Source organism: Odontomachus brunneus, unplaced genomic scaffold (genome assembly GCF_010583005.1).
Source record: "Odontomachus brunneus isolate Ranch 3 - 2012 unplaced genomic scaffold, Obru_v1 Obru_scaffold_028, whole genome shotgun sequence".
NCBI classification, from domain to species: Eukaryota; Metazoa; Arthropoda; class Insecta; order Hymenoptera; family Formicidae; genus Odontomachus; species Odontomachus brunneus.
The window spans coordinates 1,643,998-1,664,753 of NW_022639478.1; the positions used below are offsets into that span (position 1 = coordinate 1,643,998).

At 30.4% G+C, this 20,756-nt stretch overlaps 4 protein-coding genes across 14 annotated transcripts in view; all 4 read left to right on the top strand.

The window, feature by feature from the left end:
• The window catches only part of LOC116842922, a 12,847-nt gene extending 2,940 nt beyond the window's left edge, over nt 1–9,907 (top strand). For 2 of the 7 annotated variants that reach the window (XM_032812792.1, XM_032812793.1), the window contains one exon: nt 34–460. In XM_032812792.1, coding sequence (XP_032668683.1) covers nt 34–92 — 59 coding nt within the window. In that variant the 3' untranslated portion in view covers nt 93–460. Of the gene's footprint in view, nt 461–4,557; nt 5,009–7,515 lie in introns of those variants that run through there. The other 5 variants (XM_032812795.1, XM_032812798.1, XM_032812799.1 and 2 more) reach the window with 5 other exon arrangements.
• Nucleotides 1–20,756, top strand: part of LOC116842921 (serine-rich adhesin for platelets-like) — a 261,954-nt gene that overhangs the window by 38,896 nt on the left and 202,302 nt on the right. The window lies entirely within an intron of this gene.
• On the top strand, nt 2,948–5,008 carry LOC116842925. The gene is made up of 2 exons (XM_032812804.1): nt 2,948–4,474; nt 4,682–5,008. The coding sequence occupies exons 1-2, from the start codon at nt 3,187–3,189 to the stop codon at nt 4,732–4,734; spliced, it is 1,341 nt and encodes a 446-aa protein (XP_032668695.1). The 5' UTR covers nt 2,948–3,186; the 3' UTR covers nt 4,735–5,008.
• Nucleotides 17,449–20,756, top strand: part of LOC116842923 — an 8,071-nt gene continuing 4,763 nt past the window's right edge. For 2 of the 4 annotated variants that reach the window (XM_032812800.1, XM_032812803.1), the window contains exon 1: nt 17,450–17,772. In XM_032812800.1, the coding sequence (XP_032668691.1) occupies nt 17,632–17,772 (141 nt within the window). In that variant the 5' untranslated portion in view covers nt 17,450–17,631. Of the gene's footprint in view, nt 18,923–19,035; nt 19,488–20,756 lie in introns of those variants that run through there. The other 2 variants (XM_032812801.1, XM_032812802.1) reach the window with 2 other exon arrangements.

The window sequence follows — 20,756 nt, forward strand, 5'->3', positions numbered from 1 at the left end:
AAAGAAATTCAGTAAATATATAACAACTTTCAGAATTACCTTTAGTTTGGGAACGGTTTCGAGGCTACATATACTTCCCTTTTCCACTCTAACTCGACCGCTGGGCCGCGAAATTAACAATTATATTTCTCAGCCTGAGGGCCGTTTATATGGAGTTTAAGTTGCGCAGATAAAGTTTTGTTCGGCTATTGATAAGAGCCTCACAGATATTACAATGTCAACGGTCCTAAGCCATGGCTCTTCAGCCGAGCTGGAACGACAAAATATACCCTAAGCCGCACAGAAAATCAAGATCCGATTATTTTCTCGTTAGTTTGATTTTCATCGTGATTTTATATTCTACTTAACATAATTGTATTTGCAACTTAGTTATGATTGCTTCCGCAATTTTTCAACATTACTCTTTATTATTTGTAAATTTGATAATATTCACGAATAAATAATCACTTTGTTGATAGAACATACATTCATTTTCAAGTATATTATATTTACCTTCTCACCTTTTTAAAATTTAGAAAAGTGTCCCACAAAAAGACATACTAATGTTTATTATAACTTGTACATATATATATAGTTAAGTTAAATTCTCCTAGTATTTTTATAATGTTATAAAATATTACTTTTAACCCTGTGCGATATAGTGCCATAGTCATGCGGCACCTTTGTAACAACTACTAAAATTATGTTGTTATGTAACAATATTTTATTTGTTAGGTAATAGTGTCGGAGCTTTTTGAGATCAAAGAATTTGAAATGGAAGTCAAAAAGTGACTTGATTTGTATATAACTTTATGTTGGAAAGTTTTTGGTAACTGATTACTGATATGACAATTATAAAATTCAAAATTGCAGGCAAACATGTTGGCAAATAGAAAATCTCTAAGAAATCTCACTTTTATTATTATCCAGAACTATCGGCGAGGACGTAGCGAGTTTCTTGTTCCATTTTTGACTTCCTTTGAATACACGATTTTTAGTGATCGGAATCATTTTTACATTTTCATGTCGCGTCCACCATTTTGAATTTTGAAAATTTTCAAAATTTGACTCTATATTCGTAACCAGCGACCCTAAATTCCCTGTATACTCTCGTATGTAAGGTAAAATGTATGCTTGAAATGGTTAAAGGCCGTGGCCTGTTTTCTCTTGGCAGGATGTCCCCAGCGATATAGGGCTCATTTTCACACATGTTACACCATGATCCAATATTAAATTACATATCATGTTAACTTCTGTTACCATCGCCGGAGTTATGTCGTCAAATTCAAAAATCAAAAAAAGAATTTCTTTCTTCGAAACGTGAAGAGCTATGGTTTGGAAAAAATATGGAAAATAAAATACCTTAGGAAGGTTCAAACATGTATGATTTGATTTGATTCGGACACTTATAGAGCGTCCAAAAGAAACATTTCAATTTTTGAAACGCGATTTTTTCAACATCCTGTAGAGTCGCCAAGATCATATAATATATTATATGCAACATCACTACGTACTCATGTATAACATTGATTTTATCAGAGCTTATCGTGAAGGTATAATATAGTTAAAAACACAAAAAATTTAAGATTTACTTTTTTAAAAGAAGTGAATGTCAGTTTGAGAAACTTACATTTTTAATGTATCGTAAAACTGTTTTTAACTTATACTTCTTATATTCTCGATATTTTGTCCACACTCTATGACCGAAATCCGATTTTCGATAGATAACGATTATTAATAGAAAGATATTTAGGTACTTTTTGCATCTAAATAACATTGGTTTTATCGCATATGCGATTAATTGATCTTCGCAATCAGTGCGCCGAAAAAGAATGTGACAAGGATTCCTGTTTTTCGAATTCTAAAGTATTGCAAACAAGTAATTAAAAAATAATCGTACGATCAAGTTGAAAGGAAGAAACATAAGAAAAAATTCTACTGATTTAACTGATTTAAATAAAATCACATTTGGGAACCGCAATGAAAGAAAGAGGCAAAGCTCAATTATCGTCACTGTATAGATTTATCGTCAAAGCAATCTGGCTTTCATCAAAAATAGAAAAGCAGTAGGTCACACATTTTTTGATTGATATCTTGCAAATGTTAGATTTAATATAATATCACGTGTGAACAGGATCCGATTGTTCTTAGCCCATTTTCGTATTCGGAAATATAACGCCATCTAAGCATTCTTCCATCAAATATCAGGACGAATCAACCTACTGACCTATTGACGCATTGAAAGAAAGGAAGAGAGAAGATTATTATAAAATATTATAAGTAATGTTTTATACCATTAATCATATTAAGCATTAAAAACAATATTTTATACTAATAGACATATATCAAAAACATTGATAATAAAGCCAAGGTTAAAGAGACAAATTTTTGTTAAACTTTTCCCTATATTTTAGAAAAAGTATATTAAAACAGAATATCATTCTGTTGTGTGATTCTCAGCTACAACATTTTATGGTATGTTAAAAATGAAAATATGTATACATTAAATTTAAAAAATATAAATTGGTATCAAAGTTATTTAACACAGTAAATAAAATTTATAAGAAGAAAATCAGTATTTTTCGGTGAAATTTTAAAGTATAGCATTCCTTTAAGTTTTACGACTTGTGTCTGTACTGCGCTAGTACTTGTATACTGCAAACGAAAATTGAAAATATAATTAAACGGAAGAGTTCAAAATATAATTTATAACTGAACTTCTCAAAACTTAATTTAAATATTCATATAAAATAGAATTATTACTTTGATAACATTAATTAATATATTCACACCACCTTATTTAAATAAATAGTACATATTTTTATGTAAGTTCATTTAATATCATTTATTTGTTATTAATTTATTATATATATGTGTGCTATGGATGATAGCTGAATAATTGTCGTACAATTTATATTTATAATATTCGCAAGGTACACATGTACATATCGTATGTGCTAATGGCTATTCGAAATTCATTCTTTCGCCAGTTTACATATATATTGTCAATAAATCACATAATATTCGAAAACATACACAAATCTGTTATTAGTGTCCTTCGGGCTATACTCAACTCAACATCTAAACTGAATTCGTGTACAGAATTGTCGTGTACAGAATTATTACCTTCGCTCATATATCCAGCATTATTTCTAAGTGAATATAACGATTAAAGTGATCAATAACTGTCAATTACACGAGTATATAATGTCTGAAATAACTAAAACCTTGTATTTATATCATGAATTATGTACAGAAAATAATTATAATGAGTTTTTCAATCCGAATATTTGTCATGTCTGCAAGAGGCCGAATGAAGGCAAATTAATGCCATGTGATTCGTGCGGCATGGTCTTTTATTGTTCCAAGGAGCATCAAATAATCCATCACAGCTCGCATATAGAAGTCTGTATAGTTATTAAAATTGCAAGAACAGAAGACTTGGAATCAAACGATAGTTCTTTTAACTCAGATGATGAATGGAGGTCATATCGAAAGACATTTATGCAAGGAATTCAGATAAAAATGACACGTGATCTAAAGCCGTACGAGAAAGAGATAATAATGTGCGCAAAATCATGTCTTATTTGTCACCAACAGATTAATCTGCGAACATGCAACATCTGTTATTCCGCCAATTATTGTGATAAGCACCAATTTTATTTAAAAAAAAAACACGGGACAATGTGTACAGATTTACTGGTATTGTTGAATTTAAATATCTTAAATAAAAGCTACTTAAATTTAAAAACGTATCCACAAACTATGAAGTTTACCAGAATAACAATAGATTTTGATGATATGATTACATTTGTTGATCAATATATTAATAAACATTATGCAAAGATGGGAGTTTGGAATGATAATTCTTACATATATTCAGATTATTTGTCAGCACCATTGACACTATATTACGGGTTAAAGGAATTCGCAAATTTATTTAAAGAAGCACAGATTTATAGAGAAGAACATAAACTTATTAACCGCAGCAGAAGTTTTCTTTTTATCGTACATATCATAGGTGCGATTTCAGTAGATATAACGGGTTTACCATCATGGGAAATTTTCTTACATATTTTTAATAAACATAAATTTTCGGAAAATAAAATTATGGAATTAAAAGTTATATTGGTAGCACCAGAAACGGATTGTGACAGGAATGAATATTACGATGTTTGCAGAGAATGCGTCCGAACAAATAAGCAGCTATATCTTGGAAATGCAAGTGTGTCATATGAGGATTATATGCGCACAAATTTGTATAAGCAAGCAAATATCATTATTGCATTTCAAGCAGAATTTAGTATGGGGAGTCCCCTATTAGATATTTTCATCGCAACACAAGATCGTACATGTCCGTTTTTTTTCACCACAGCGTCACAAAATAAAGCAGAAGAGAACATAAGGAAGATACAAGAAGTCTTGAACGTTCCTAGACAGCGTTCTGTAGAAAATAAATTTCGGAGTTATAGACCATACAGAAATTACGAGACTGGTGAGATTTGTTATCGTAATGCTCATTTAGTTGTGTTCTTCTGAATTTATATAATACAAACGAGACAACAAGAAATTTAATAAATATATAACAGCTTTCGGAATTACCTTTAGTTTGAGAACGGTTTCGAGGCTACATATACTTCCCTTTTCCACTCTAACTCGTCCGCTGGGCCGCGGAATTAACAATTATATTTCTCAACCTTAGGGCCGTTTATATGGAGTTTAAGTTACGCAGATAAAGTTTTGTTTGGCTATTGATAAGAGCTTCACAGATATTACAATGTCAACGGTCCTCAGCCATGGCTCTTTAGCCGAGCTAGAACGGCGAAATGTACCCTAAGCCGAATAGAAAATCAAGATTTGATTATTTTCTCGTAATTTTGATTTTCATCGTGATTTTATATTCTACTTAACATAATTGTATTTGCAACTTAGTTATGATTGCTTCCGCAATTTTTCAACATTATTCTTTATTATTTGTAAATTTTATAATATTCACGAATAAATAATCATTTCGTTGATAGAACATACATTCATTGTCAAGTATATTATATTTACCTGCTTACCTTCTTAAACTTTAGAAAGGAGACTCCCACAAAAAGACATACTAATGTTTATTATAACTTGTATATATATAGTTAAGTTAGATCCTTGTAATATTTTTATAATGTCATAAAATATTACTTTTAACCCTGTGCGGTATAGTGCCATAGCCATACGGCACCTTTCCCTACTCTGTTTTTTATAATTTTTACATATTTTTTATTAAGCCAATATGACTTTAATCACACATTTAAGTTCTTAGAACATGAATAACTATGTAACAACTACTAAAATTATGTTGTTTGTTAGGTAACAATATATTATTTGTTAGGTAATAGTGTCGGAGTTTTTTGAGATCAAAGAATTTGAAATGGATGTCAAAAAGTGACTTGATGTGTATATAACTTTATGTTAGAAAGTATTTGGGTAGCTGATTACGAATATGACAATTATAAAATTAAAAATTGTAGGCAAACATGATGACAATAGAAAATCTTTAAGAAATCTCACTTTTATTATTACCAGAACTATCGACGAGGACGTAGCAAGTTTCTTGTTCCATTTTTTACTTCCTTTGAATACACGATTTTTAGTGATCGGAATCATTTCTACATTTTCATGTTGGGTCTGCCATTTTGAATTTTGAAAATTTTGAAAATTTGACTCCATATTCGTAATCAGCGACCCCAAAATTCCCTGTATACAAGGTTTCAAGAAATTCGTATGTAAGGTATGCTTGAAACGGTTAAGGGATGTGGCCTGTTTTTGCTTGATAGGATGCCCCCAGCGATATAGGGCTCATTTTCACACATATTATACCATGATCCAATATTAAATTACATATCATGTTAACTTCTGTTATCACGTGGTTCCGGAGTTATGTCGTCAAGCTCAAAAATCAAAAAAGAATTTTTTTCTTCGAAACGAGAAGAGCTATGGCTTTGAAAAAAGTATGGAAAATAAAATACCTGAGGAAGGTTGAAACAAGTATGATTTGATTTGATTCGGACACTTATAGAGTGTCCAAAAGAAACATTTCAATTTTTGAAACGCGATTTTTTCAACATCCTGTAGAGCCGCCACCATCATATAATATTTTATATGCAACATCACTACGTACTCATGTATAACATTGATTTTATCAGAGCTTATCGTGATGGTATAATATAGTTAAAAATACAAAAAATTAAAGATTTACTTTTTTAAAAGAAGTGAATATCAATTTGGGAAACTTACATTTTTAATGTATCGTAAAACTGTTCTTAACTTATACTTCTTATATTCTCGATATTTTGTCCGCATTCTATTACCGAAATCCGATTTTCGATAAACAACGATTATTAATAGAAAAATATTTTAATACTCTTTGCATCTAAATAACATTGGTTTTATTGCATATTAATTAATCTTCGTAATAAGTGCACAAAAAACGAATGTGACAAGGATCCCTGTTCTTCGAATTCTAAGTTATCGCAAACAAGCAATTAAAAAATAATCGTACGATCAAGTTAAAAGGAAGAAACAAATGAAAAAATCCTACTGATTTAACTGGTTTAAATAAAATCACATTTGTGAACCGCAATGAAAAAAAGAGGCAAAGCTCAATTATCGTCACTGTATAGATTTATCGTCAAAGCAATCTGGCCTTCATCAAAAATAGAAAAGCAGTAGGTCACAAATTTTTTGAGTGATATCTTGTAAACGTTAGATTTAATATAATATCACGTGTCAACAGGATCCGATTATTCTTAACCCATTTCCGTATTCGGAAATATAATGCCATCTAAGCATTCTTCCATCAAATATCAGGATGAATCAACCTATTGACCTATTGACGCATTGAAAGAAAGGAAGAAGGAAGACAAATTATTATAAAATATTATAAGTAATGTTTCATACTATTAATCATATTAAGCATTAAAAGCAATATTTTATACTAATAGACATATATCAAACATTGATAAAAAAGCCAAGGTTAAAGAGATAAATTTTTGTTTAAACTTTTCCTTATTTTTTAGAAAAAGTATATTAAAACAGAATATCATTCTGTTAAGTGATTCTCAGCTACAACATCTTATGGTATGTTAAAAATGAAAATATGTATACATTAAATATATAAAATAAAAATTGGTATCAAAGTTATTTAACACAGTGAATAAAATTTATAAGAAGAAAATCAGTATTTTTTGGTGAAATTTTCAAGTATAGCATTCCTTTAAGTTTTACGACTTGTGTCTGTACTGCGCTAGTACTTGTATACTGCAAACGAAAATTGAAAATATAATTAAACGGAAGAGTTCAAAATATAATTTATAACTGAACTTCTCAAAACTTAATTTAAATATTCATATAAAATAGTATTATTTCTTTGAATTATTATTTAACATTAATTAATATATATACACCATTTTATTTAAATAAATAGTATATATTTTTTTTGCAAGTTCATTTAATATCTGTTATTTGTTATTAATTTATTACATATATTTGTGGTACGGTTGATAGCTGAATAATTGTCGTACAATATATATTTATAATATTCGCAATGTACACATGTACATATTGTCCGTGCCAATGGCTATTCGAAATTCGTCCTTTTGCCAGTTTCAATATACATTGTCGATAAATTACATTATATTCGAAAACATACACAAATCTGTTATTAGTGTCCTTCGGGCTATACTCAATTCAACATCTAAACTGAATTCGTGTACAGAATTGTCGTGTACAGAATTATTACCTTCGCATATATATCTAGCATTATTTTTAAGTGAATATAACGAGTAAAGTTTTTGATAATTGTCAATTACACGAGTATATAATGTGTGATGTAACTAAAACCTTGTGTATATCTGGTGGATTAGACACAGCAAATAATTATAATCAGTTTTTCAATCCGAATATCTGTCATGTCTGCAAGTGGCCGAATCAAGGCGAATTAATGCCATGTGGTTCATGCGACATGGTCTTTTATTGTTCCAAAGAGCATCAAATAATGCATCAAAGCTCGCATATGGAAGTCTGTCTATTTATTACATTTGCAAGAACAGAAGACTTGGAATTGAACGCTCGTTTTTTTAACTCAGATGATGAATGGAGGTCATCTCGAAAGACATTTATGCAAGGAATTCAGATAAAAATGACACGTGATCTAAAGCCGTACGAGAAAGAGATAATAATGTGTGCAAAATCATGTCTCATTTGTCACCAACAGATTAATCTGCGAACATGCAACATCTGTTATTCCGCCAATTATTGTGATGAGCACCAAAGGGATTTTAACAAAAAACACGAGTCAATGTGTACGGATTTATTGGTATTTCTGAATTTGAATATTTTAAGTAAAAAATTTGATTTAAATTTGTATCCACCAGCTATGAAGTTTGCCAATATAACAATAGATTTTGATGATATGATTACATTTGTTAATCAACATATTAATAAACAATATGCAAAGATGGGAGATTGGAACGATAATTCTTACATATATTCGGATTATATGTCAGCACCATTGACACTATATTACGGGTTGAAGGAATTCGCAAATTTATTTGAAGAAGCACAGATTTATAGAGAAGAATATAAACTTATTAAACGCCGCAAAAGTTTTATCTTTATCGTACATATCATAGGTGCGAGTTCAGTAGATATAACGGGCTTACCATCATGGGAGATTTTCTTACATATTTTCAATAAACATACATGTTCGCAAAAGAAAATTATGGAATTAAAAGTTATATTGGTAGCACCAGAAACGGATTGTGACAGGAATGAATATTACGATGTTTGCAGCCGATGCGTCGAAGCAAATAAGCACCTATATCTTGGACATGTGTCATATGAGGATTATTTGCGTACAAATCTGTATAAGCAAGCAAATATCATTATTGCATTTCAAGCAGAATTTAGTATGGGGAGTTCACTGTTAGATATTTTCATCGCAACACAAGATCGTACATGTCCGTTTTTTTTCACTACTTCGTCACAAAATAAAGCAGAAGAGAGCATAAGGAAGATACAAGAAGTCATGAATGTTCCTAGAGAACAGCGTTCTGTAGAAAATAAATTTCGGAGTTGTAGACCATACAGAAATTACGAGACTGGTGAGATTTGTTATCGTAATGCTCATTTAGTTGTGTTCTTCTGAATTTATATAATACAAACGAGACAACAAGAAATTCAATAAATATATAACAGCTTTCGGAATTACCTTTAGTTTGGGAACGGTTTCGAGGCTACATATACTTCCCTTTTTCACTCTAACTCGTCCGCTGGGCCGCGAAATTAACAATTATATTTCTCAGCCTGAAGGCCGTTTATATGGAGTTTAAGTTACGCAGATAAAGTTTTGTTCGGCTATTGATAAGAGTCTCACAGATATTACAATGTCAATGGTCCTAAGCCATGGCTCTTCAGCCGAGCTGGAACGACAAAATGTACCTTAATCCGCACAGAAAATCAAGATCCGATTATTTTCTCGTTAGTTTGATTTGCATCATGATTTTATATTCTACTTAACATAATTGTATTTGCAACTTAGTTATGATTGCTTCTGCAATATTTCAACATTATTCTTTATTATTTGTAAATTTTATAATATTCACGAATAAATAATCATTTCGTTGATAGAACATACATTCATTGTCAAGTATATTATATTTACCTTCTTACCTTCTTAAACTTTAGAAAGGAGACTCCCACAAAAAGACATACTAATGTTTATTATAACTTGTGTATATTTATAGTTAAGTTAGATTCTTGTAATATTTTTATAATGTCATAAAATATTACTTTTAACCCTGTGCGGTATAGTGCCATAGCCATACGGCACCTTTCCCTACTCTGTTTTTTATAATTTTTACATATTTTTTATTAAGCCAATATGACTTTAATCAGACATTTAAGTTCCTAGTACATGAATCACTATGTAACAACTACTAAAATTATGTTGTTTTTTAACAATTATGTTGTTAGGTAACAATATTTTATGTGTTAGGTAATAGTGTCGGAGTCTTTTGAGATCAAAGAATTTGAAATGGAGATCAAAAAGTGACTTGATTTGTATATAACTTTATGTTGGAAAGTTTTTGGTAGCTGATTACGAATATGACAATTATAAAATTCAAAATTGCAGGCAAACATGTTGGCAAATAGAAAATTTCTAAGAAATCTCACTTTTATTATTATCCAGAACTATCGGCGAGGACGTAGCGAGTTTCTTGTTCCATTTTCTACTTTGATTGAATACACGATTTTTAGTGATCGCAATCATTTTTACATTTTCATGTCGGGTCCGCTATTTTGAATTTTGGAAATGTTTAAAACCTGACTCCATATTTGTAATCTGCGACCCCAAAAACCGTTGTATACGAAGGTTCAAGAAATTCGTATGTAAGGAAAAATGTGTGCTTCAAAGTGTTAAAGGCCGTGGCCTGTTTTTGTGTGGTATAATGTCCCCAGCGATATCGAGTTCATTTTCACACATCTTACTCCATGATCCAACTTTAACTTAAATTACGTATCATGTAATTACTGTTACCGGAAACGTAGTTCCGGAGTTATGTCGTCAAGCTCAAAAATCAAAAAGAATTTTTTTCTCCAAAACGAGAAGGGCTATGGCTCTAAAAAATGTGTGGAAAATAAAGTATCTTAGGAAGGTTCAGACAAGTATGGTTGATTTGATTTGACATTTATAGGGGTTCCCAAAGAAACATTTCAATTTTCGAAACGCCATTTTTTCAACATCCTATAGAGTCACCACCATATTTCATACACAACATCACTACATTCTCATGTGTAATATTTATTTTAAGGGAGATCATCATAATAGTTTTCTTCTTTAAGGAAGCGAATTTGGGAAACTTACATTTTTAATGTATTGTAAAATTGTTCTCAACGTATAGTTCTTATATTCTCGATATTTTGTCCACGCTCTCTTATGAGAACCTTTGTCCAAAACCTAATTTTTCGTACACACCGATTATTAACACACAGATATTTTGGTCCTCTCTGCACCTAAATAACATTGGTTTTATAGTATATGTATTAATTGATCTTCGTAATCAGTGTGCAAAACGAATGTGAAAAGAATTCCTGTTTTCCGAATTCTAAGTTATCGCAAACGAGCAATTAAAAAAAAAACCGATGAATGTGAAAGGAAGAAACATAATAACAAATCCTATTTAACTGATTTAAATAAAATCGCTAGTGAACGACGATGGAAAAAGAGACGAAACTAAATATATGTCACTGTGTGATTGATCGTCGATGCAATCTGGTCTTCATCAAAAATAGAAAAGCAGCAGTTCTCAAAATTTTTGACTGACATCTTGTAAAAGTTAGATTTAATATAATATTACGTGTGAACAGGACCCGATTGTTCTCAGTCCATTCGTGTATTCGCAAGTAATACGCCATCTAAATATTTTTCCATCAAATGAATAATTTAATTCGTCCACAGAATGAATTAATCTATTGACGCAGCACTCTATTGAAAGAAAAGAAGATAAAGTTAAATTATTATAAAATATAATATACAATGTTTTATACAATTATGCATATTAAGCATAATAAAAACAATGTTACATACTAATAGACATATTTCAAACTTTAATTAAATAACAAGTTTAAGACGATTAAAAGGACAAATTGTTCAAAAGGACAAAAAACTCACAGAGTTATTTTGCCTGAAAACATCGTGAAGGTCTAGAAATTTTAAAACGTCCCAACAACCTCAACCGAGACAAAGATATGCAAGTAAACTCTATTTGGCATACTGCCCTCCCGGTTTTTTAATTGACCAGCTGATCAATTAAAATACGCTGTTTGGCTGAATTCAAGCCTCGTCCCCTACTCCCTAAACACCATCTACACAAAGGGGGGGGGGGCATATAAGGACTACCTTTACCCAAGGGAGCTCAGTATCAGAGTTCTCAGCTCTGATGATGCAAACTGCAACGTTTGCGAAACGTCGGCATATCGCTGATTCAAGACACGGCTCCATTCCGGAAGCTATACCTAGACATTGTATCAATGGCCGTAAAAGCCTCAAATCTTGGATAAATTGTTGTTTAAAGTTTCCCTATCTTTTTACAAAAAGTACATTAAAACAGAATATCAGAATGATTCTCAGTTACAATATTTTATGGTATGTTAAAAATGAAAATATATATACATTAAATATAGAAAATAAAAATTTGTATTAAAATTATTTAACACAGTAAATAACATTTAAAAGAAGAAAATTAGTATTTTTCTGTGAAATTTAAAAGTATAGCATTCCTTTAAGTTCTACGACTTGTGTCTGTACTGCGCGTATACTTGAATACTGCAAACGGAAGTTTAAAATATAATTAAATGGAAGTTTAAAATATAATTTATAACTGAATTTCTCAAAACTTAATTTAAATATTCATATAAAATAGAATTATTTCTTTGATAACACTAATTAATTAATATATACAAACTACATTATTTATATAAATAAATAGTACATTTTTGTGTAAATATAATTAATATTAATTACTTCATTATTAAACTTATTATATATTATGTGTCATGATAATAGAATGCTGATGCTTTGTTGTACAGTTTATATGTATAATATTGGCAAAGTACACATGTATATATTGTATGTGCTAATGGATATTTGAAAATCGTTATTCCGTCAGTTATAATATACATTATCAACAAATCAAAGAGTATTCAAAAACGTATTCAAATCTATTATTAGTGTCCTTCGAGCTATCATCAACTAAATATCTAAACTAAATTTGTGTATAGAATTTTCGTGTACCGAATTATTATCTTCGCTCAAATATGCAGCATTTTTCTAAGTGAATATAACAGTTAAAGTATTTCGTAACTGTCAAATTAGTATATATATAAATTATGTCGTATATATCTAAATGCTTGTTTATATGCGAAGGATTATACGCAGAAAATATTTATAATTAGTTTTTCAATCCGAATATCTGTCATGTCTGCAAAAAGCTGAGTCAAGGCGAATTAATGCCGTGTGATTCGTGCGGCATGGTCTTTTATTGTTCCAAGGAGCATCAAATAATGGATCAAAGCTCGCATATGGAAGTCTGTGCAGTTATTAAAATTGCAAGAACAGAAGACTTGGAATCGAACGCAGGTCCTTTTAACTCAGATAATGAATGGAGGTCATCTCGAAAGACATTTATGCAAAAAATTCAGATGAGAATATCACGTAATCTAAAGCCGTACGAGATGAAAATCGTGTCTCATTTGTCATCAACAGATTAGTCTGCGAACTTGCAGGACCTGCTATTCCGCCAATTATTGTGACGAGCACCAATTGGATTTTAAAGAAAAACACGAGTCTATGTGCACGGATTTATTGGTATTCCTAAATTTCAATATTTTAAATACATGCAACTATAATATAAAAACGTATCTACCAAAAATGAAGCTTACTGAAATATACATAGATTTTGATGACATGATTACATTTGTTAATCAATACATTCATGAACACAATTCAAGCATGGGAGCTTGGAATGGGTATTCTTACACATTGTCGAATTTAATATCAGCTCCACTGACCCTATTTTACGGATTAAAGGAATTCGCAAATTTATTTGAAGAAGCACAGATTTATAGACCAGAATATAAACATACACAAGATAAAGAAGTTATTTCTTTATCGTACATATCATAGAAGCGAATTCAGCAGATGTAACGGGCTTACCATCATGGGAGATTTTAATACATATTTTTAATGAATATACAAATTCGCAAAAAAAATTATGGAATTACGAATTATATTGGTAGCACCAGAACCGGATTTTGACATGAATAAATAAATACTACAATGTTTGCAGCAGATGCGCTCGATCAAAGAGGCAACTATACTTTGGAAAAGCACGTGTGCCATGTGATGATTATGTGCGCACAAATTTGTATATGCAAGCAAATATCATTATTGTGTTTCAAGCAGAATTTAGTGTGGGGAGTTCACTGTTAGATATTTTTGTCAGAACACAAGATCGTATATGTCCGTTTTTTTTTACCACTGCGTTACAGAATAAAGCAGAAGAAAGCATAAACAAGATACAAGGTGTTATGAATGTTCCTAGAGAACTGCGTTCTGTAGAAAATAAATTTCGGAATTGCAAACCGTGCAGAAACTACGAGACGAGTGAATTTGTTATCCTAATGCTTATTTAATTGTGTCCTTCTGAATTTATATAATACAAGCGAGACAACAAGAAATTCAGTTAATATATAAAAGCTTTCGGAATTACCTTCAGCTTGGAAACAGCTTTCGAGGCTACATTTATTTATTATACTACTCTTTTCCACTCGAACTCGCTCGCAGGGCTGCGGGATTAACAATTGTATTTCTCAGCCTTAGGGCAGTTTATATAGGATTAGAGTTATGCAGATAAAGTTTTGTTCGACTATTGATAAATGCCTCACAGATATTACCATGTCAACGGTCTTAAGCCTTGGCTCTTCAGCCAAGCTGGCACGCCAAAATGTATCTAAGCCGAACAGAAAATCAAGATCCGATTATTTTCTCGTTAGTTTGATTTTCATTGTGATTTTATATTCTACTTGAACATAATTGTATTTGCAACTTAGTTATAATTGTTTCCGCAATTTCTCAACATTATTCTTTATTATATTATATTCTTTATTAAATTTCATAATATTCACGAATAAATAATCACTTCGTTGTTAAAACATACATTCACTTTTAAGTTTTGTTGTCTTTACTTTCTTACCTTCTTAAAATTTAGAAAAGAGATTCCCACAGAAAGACTTACTAATGTTTATTATAACTTGTATATATATAGTTAAGTTAGATTCTTCTAATATTTTTAAAGTGTTATAAAATATTATTTTTAATTCTTTCCGGCATAGTGCAATACTCATATGGCTCCTTTCCCTACTCGGATATTTATGATTTTTACATTTTGTTCAATAAGCCAATATAACTTTAATCACACATTTAAGTTCCTAGTATTGATTGAATTACTATGTAACAATCATTGAAATTATGTTGTTTGTTTGGTAACAATATTCTATTTGTTAGGTAATAGAATCATAGATTTTTGAGACCACAGAATTCGTATTGTAGGTCAGAAGGTGACTTGATTTGTATGTAACTTCATGTTAAAAAGTTTTTGGTAGCTAATTACGAATATGTTGACAATTACAAAATTCAAAATTGCAGTCAAACGTGATGGCAAATAGAAAATCTCTAAGAAATCTCGCAATTAGTATTACTCAGAACTAAGGACGAGGACGACAAGGATGTAGGGAGTTTCTTGTTCCATCTTTTTACTTTCCCTGAATACACGCTTTTAATGATCGGGATCATTTTTACATTTTCATGTCGGGTCCGCCATTTTGTATTTTGAAAAGTTTTAAAATTTGACTCCATATTCGTAATCAGCGACCCCAAAATCTCTTGTATAAAAAATTTGAAGAAATTTGTATGTAAGGTAAAATATTTGCTTCAAACGGTTAAAGGCCATGGCCTATTTGTATGGCAGAATGCCTCCAGCGATATACGGCTCATTTTCACACATGTTACACCATAATCCAATATTAAATTACATATTATGTTAACTTCTGTTACCACGTGGTTCGGGAATTATGTCGTCAAGCTAAAAAATAAAAAAAAATTTTTTTCTTTGAAACGAGAAGAGCCATGGCTTTAAAAAAGAATGGAAAATAAAATATCTTAAGAAAGTTCAAACAAGTATGGTTTGATTTGATTCGGACACTTATAGGGCGTCTAAAAGGAACATTTTAATTTTCGAAATGCGATTTTTTCAACATCTTGTAGAGTCACCATCATCATATTTCATATGTAACATTAGCATATGTACTTATGTATAATATTTATTTTAACGGAGATTATCGTGATGGTATACAACATGGTTAAAAATACAAATCTAAACAACTGTTATTTAAAAGAAGGAAATACCAATTTAGGAAACTTACATTTTTATTATATCGTAAATCTGTTCTTAAGGTACACTTCTCATATTCTCGATATTTTCCCCATGCTCTATTATAAGATTGTTCGAAACCCAATCTTCCCTAAACACCGATTGTTAACAGACAGATATTTTGGTCCTCCCTGCATCCAAATAACATTGGTTTTATTGCACATGCATTAATTGATCTTCGTAATCAGTGTGCAATAAACGAATGTGACAAGAATTCCTGTTTTTTAAATTCTAAGTTATCGCAAACAAGCAATTTAAAAATCAATCGTACAAATCAAGTTGAAAGGAAGAAACATAATAAAAAGTTCTACCTAACTGATTTAAATAAAATCTCAGTTGGGAACCACGAGAAAAAAAGAGGCAAAGCTGAATTATCGTCACTGCATGGATTTATCGTACAAGCAATCTGGTCTTTATCAAAAATATTGATGCAATAGAAAAGCAGTGGATCCTAAAATTTTGGTTGATATCTTGCATTCGATTTAATAAAAACGTCCGATTTAATAAATACCACATGTGAACAAGTTTCGATTGTTCTTAGCCCATTTGCGTATTCGCAAATATAACATCATCTAAACATTCTTTTATCAAATACCACAGGTCGAATCAACCTACTGACGCAGCACCCTATTAAAAGAAAGGAAGAAAGAAGTTAATTTATTATAAAATATTATAAGTAATATTTTACACTATTAAGCATATTAAGCAATATTAAAAGCAATATTTTATACTAACAGTAGCATATTAAACATTGATGAAATAAGAACTTTAAAGAAATAAATTTTTGTTTAAACTTTTCCCTATTTTTTAAAAAATTTGTATCAAAACAGAATATGAGAATGATTTTCAGTTACAATATCTTATGGTAGTTAAAAATGAAAATATGTATACATTAAATATAAAAAATAAGAATAGGTATCAAAATTATTTAACATAGTGAATAAAATTTAAAAGGACAAAGCCACTATTTTGCGGTGAAATTTTTAAATATAGCATTCCCTTAAGTTCTACGACTTATGTCTGTACTGCGCGAGTTCTTGTATACTGCAAATGGTAGTTTAAAATATAATTAAATGGAAGTTTAAAATATAATTTATAACTGAATTTCTCAAAACTTAATTAAAATGTTCATATAAAATAGAATTATTACTTTGATAACATTAATTAATTAATTAATATATACACACCACATTATTAAAGTAAATAAATAGTGTATATTGTTATGTAAGAATATTTAATATTAATTGATTATTATTAATTTATTATATACATGTGTCGTACAGGTGATAGCTGAATACTTGTCGTACAGTTTATATATGTAATTTTCGCAACGTAAACATTGTATGTGCTAACATGTACATATTGTATGTGCTAATGGCTATTCGAAATTCGTTATTTCTCCAGTTACATTATACATTGTCAATTATTTACATAATATACAGAAACATACACAAATTTGTTATTAGTGTCCTTTGGGCTATCATCAAATGAACATCTAAACTGAATTCGTGTACAGAAATATCGTGTACAGAATTATTATATTCGCTCATATATCTAGCATTATTTCTAAGTAAATATAACGATTAAAGTATTTTATAACTGTTAATTACATCAGTATATTATGTCCGAAATAACTAACGCCTTGTATAAATTAGATGAATTAAACACAGAAAATAATTATAGTCAGTTTTTCAATCCGAATATCTGTCATGTCTGCAAGAGGCCAAGTCAAGGCGAATTAATGCCATGTGGTTCATGCGACATGGTCTTTTATTGTTCCAAAGAGCATCAAATAATGCATCAAAGTTCGCATATGGAAATCTGTATAGTTATTACATTTGCAAGATCAGGAGGCTTGGAATCAAACGCTAGTTCTTTTAACTCAGATGATGAATGGAGGTCATCTCGAAAGACATTTATGCAAGGAATTCAGATGAAAATGACACGTGATCTAAAGCCGTACGAGAAAGAGATGATAATATGCGCAAAATCATGTCTCATTTGTCATCAACAGATTAGTCTGCGAACTTGCAGGACCTGCTATTCCGCCAATTATTGTGACGAGCACCAATGGGATTTTAAAGAAAAACACGAGTCAATGTGCAAAAAGTTATTGCTATTCCTAAATTTCAATATTTTAAATGTATGCAACGATGATATAAATACGTGTCTAATAGAAATGAGGCTTACCAAAATAAAAATAGATTTTGATGACATGATTACGTTTGTTAATCAATATATTCGTAAACACTATTTAATCATGGGAGCTTGGAGTAAGCAATGTTACATGTTGTCGAATTTAATATCAGCTCCACTGACCCTATTGTACGGATTAAAGGAATTCGTAAATATATTTGAACAAGCACAGATTTATAGAGAAGAATATAAACTTATTAACGGTCACAGAAGTTTTTTCTTTATCGTACATATCATAGGTGCGAGTTCAGCAGATATAACGGGCTTACCATCATGGGAAATTTTCTTACATATTTTCAATAAACATAAATTTTCGATTAATAAAATTATGGAATTAAGAGTTATATTGGTTGCACCAGAAACGGATTGTGACAGGAATGAATACTACAGTGTTTGCAGCGAATGCGTCCAAATAAAAAGGCATCTATATCTTGGAAATGCAAGTGTGTCATATGAGGAATATATTCGCACAAATTTGTATAAGCAAGCGAATATCATTATTGCATTTCAAGCAGAATTTAGTATGGAGAGTCCAATGTTAGATATTTTCATCAAAACACAAGATCGTACATGTCCGTTTTTTTTCACCACTGCGTCACAAAATGAAGCAGAAGAGAGCATAAAGAAGATTCAAGAAGTCATGTATGTTCCTAGAGAACATCGTTTTATAGAAAATAAATTTCGAAGTTATAAACCATACAGAAATTACGAGACTGGTGAGATTTATTATCGTAATACTCATTTAGTTGTCTTCTTCTGAATTTATATAATACAAACGAGACAACAAGAAATTCAGTAAATATGTAATAGCGTTCAGAATTCTTTTCAGTTTGGGAACGGTTTCGAGATTACGTTTACTTATTATACTTTCCTTTTCTATTCTAACAAGTTCGAATGGTCACAGCATTAATAATTGTATCGCTCTGCCTTAGGAACGTTTATATGAAATTTATGTTATACGAATAAAATTTTATACGGCTGTTGATAAATGCCTCACATATGTTACAGTATCAACGGTCTTAAGCCTTGGCTTTTCAGCCAAGCTGGTACGCCAAAATGTATCTAAGCCGAACAGAAAATCAAGATCCGATTATTTTCTCGTTAGTTTGATTTTCATTGTGATTTTATATTCTACTTGAACATAATTGTATTTGCAACTTAGTTATAATTGTTTCCGCAATTTCTCAACATTATTCTTTATTATATTATATTCTTTATTAAATTTCATAATATTCACGAATAAATAATCACTTCGTTGATAAAACATACATTCACTTTTAAGTTTTGTTGTCTTTACTTTCTTACCTTCTTAAAATTTAGAAAAGAGATTCCCACAGAAAGACTTACTAAAGTTTATTATAACTTGTATATATATAGTTAAGTTAGATTCTTCTAATATTTTTAAAATGTTATAAAATATTATTTTTAACTCTTTCCGGCATAGTGCAATACTCATATGGCTCCTTTCCCTACTCGGATTTTTATGATTTTTACATATTGTTCAATAAGCCAATATAACTTTAATCACACATTTAAGTTCCTAGTATTGAATGAATTATTATGTAACAACCAGTGAAATTATGTTGTTTGTTAGGTAACAATATTCTATTTATTAGGTAATAGAGTCATAGATTTTTGAGACCACATAATTCGTATTGGAGGTCAGAAGGTGATTTGATTTGTATGTAACTTTAGGTTAAAAAGTTTTGGTAGCTAATTACGAATATGTTGACAATTACAAAATTCAAAATTGCAGTCAAACGTGATGGCAAATAGAAAATCTCTAAGAATTCTCGCAATTAGCATTACTCAGAACTAAGGACGAGGACGACAAGGATGTAGGGAGTTTCTTGTTCCATCTTTTTACTTTCCCTGAATACACGCTTTTAATGATCGGGATCATTTTTACATTTTCATGTTGGGTCCGCCATTTTGTATTTTGAAAAGTTTTAAAATTTGACTCCATATTCGTAATCAGCGACCCCAAAATCTCTTGTATAAAAAGTTTGAAGAAATTGGTATGTAAGGTAAAATATTTGCTTCAAACGGTTAAAGGCCATGGCCTATTTGTATGGCAGGATGCTTCCAGCAATATAGGGTTCATTTTCGCACATGTTACACCATAATCCAATATTAAATTACATATTATGTTAACTTCTGTTACCACGTGGTTCGGGAATTATGTCGTCAAGCTAAAAAATAAAAAAAAATTTTTTTCTTTGAAACGAGAAGAGCCATGGCTTTAAAAAAGAATGGAAAATAAAATATCTTAAGAAAGTTCAAACAAGTATGGTTTGATTTGATTCGGACACTTATAGGGCGTCTAAAAGAAACATTTTAATTTTCGAAATGCGATTTTTTCAACATCTTGTAGAGTCACCATCATCATATTTCATATGTAACATCAGCATATGTACTTATGTATAATATTTATTTTAACGGAGATTATCGTGATGGTATACAACATGGTTAAAAATACAAATCTAAACAACTGTTATTTAAAAGAAGGAAATACCAATTTAGGAAACTTACATTTTTATTATATCGTAA

What these genes read in the sequence shown, in the direction of transcription:
- LOC116842925 (XM_032812804.1), top strand. Translation starts at nt 3,187, where the DNA reads ATGTCTGAAATAACTAAAACCTTGTATTTATATCATGAATTATGTACA. An exon ending in ATACAGAAATTACGAGACTG is followed by an intron (nt 4,475 to 4,681) that starts GTGAGATTTGTT and finishes TCTCAACCTTAG; the next exon opens with GGCCGTTTATATGGAGTTTA.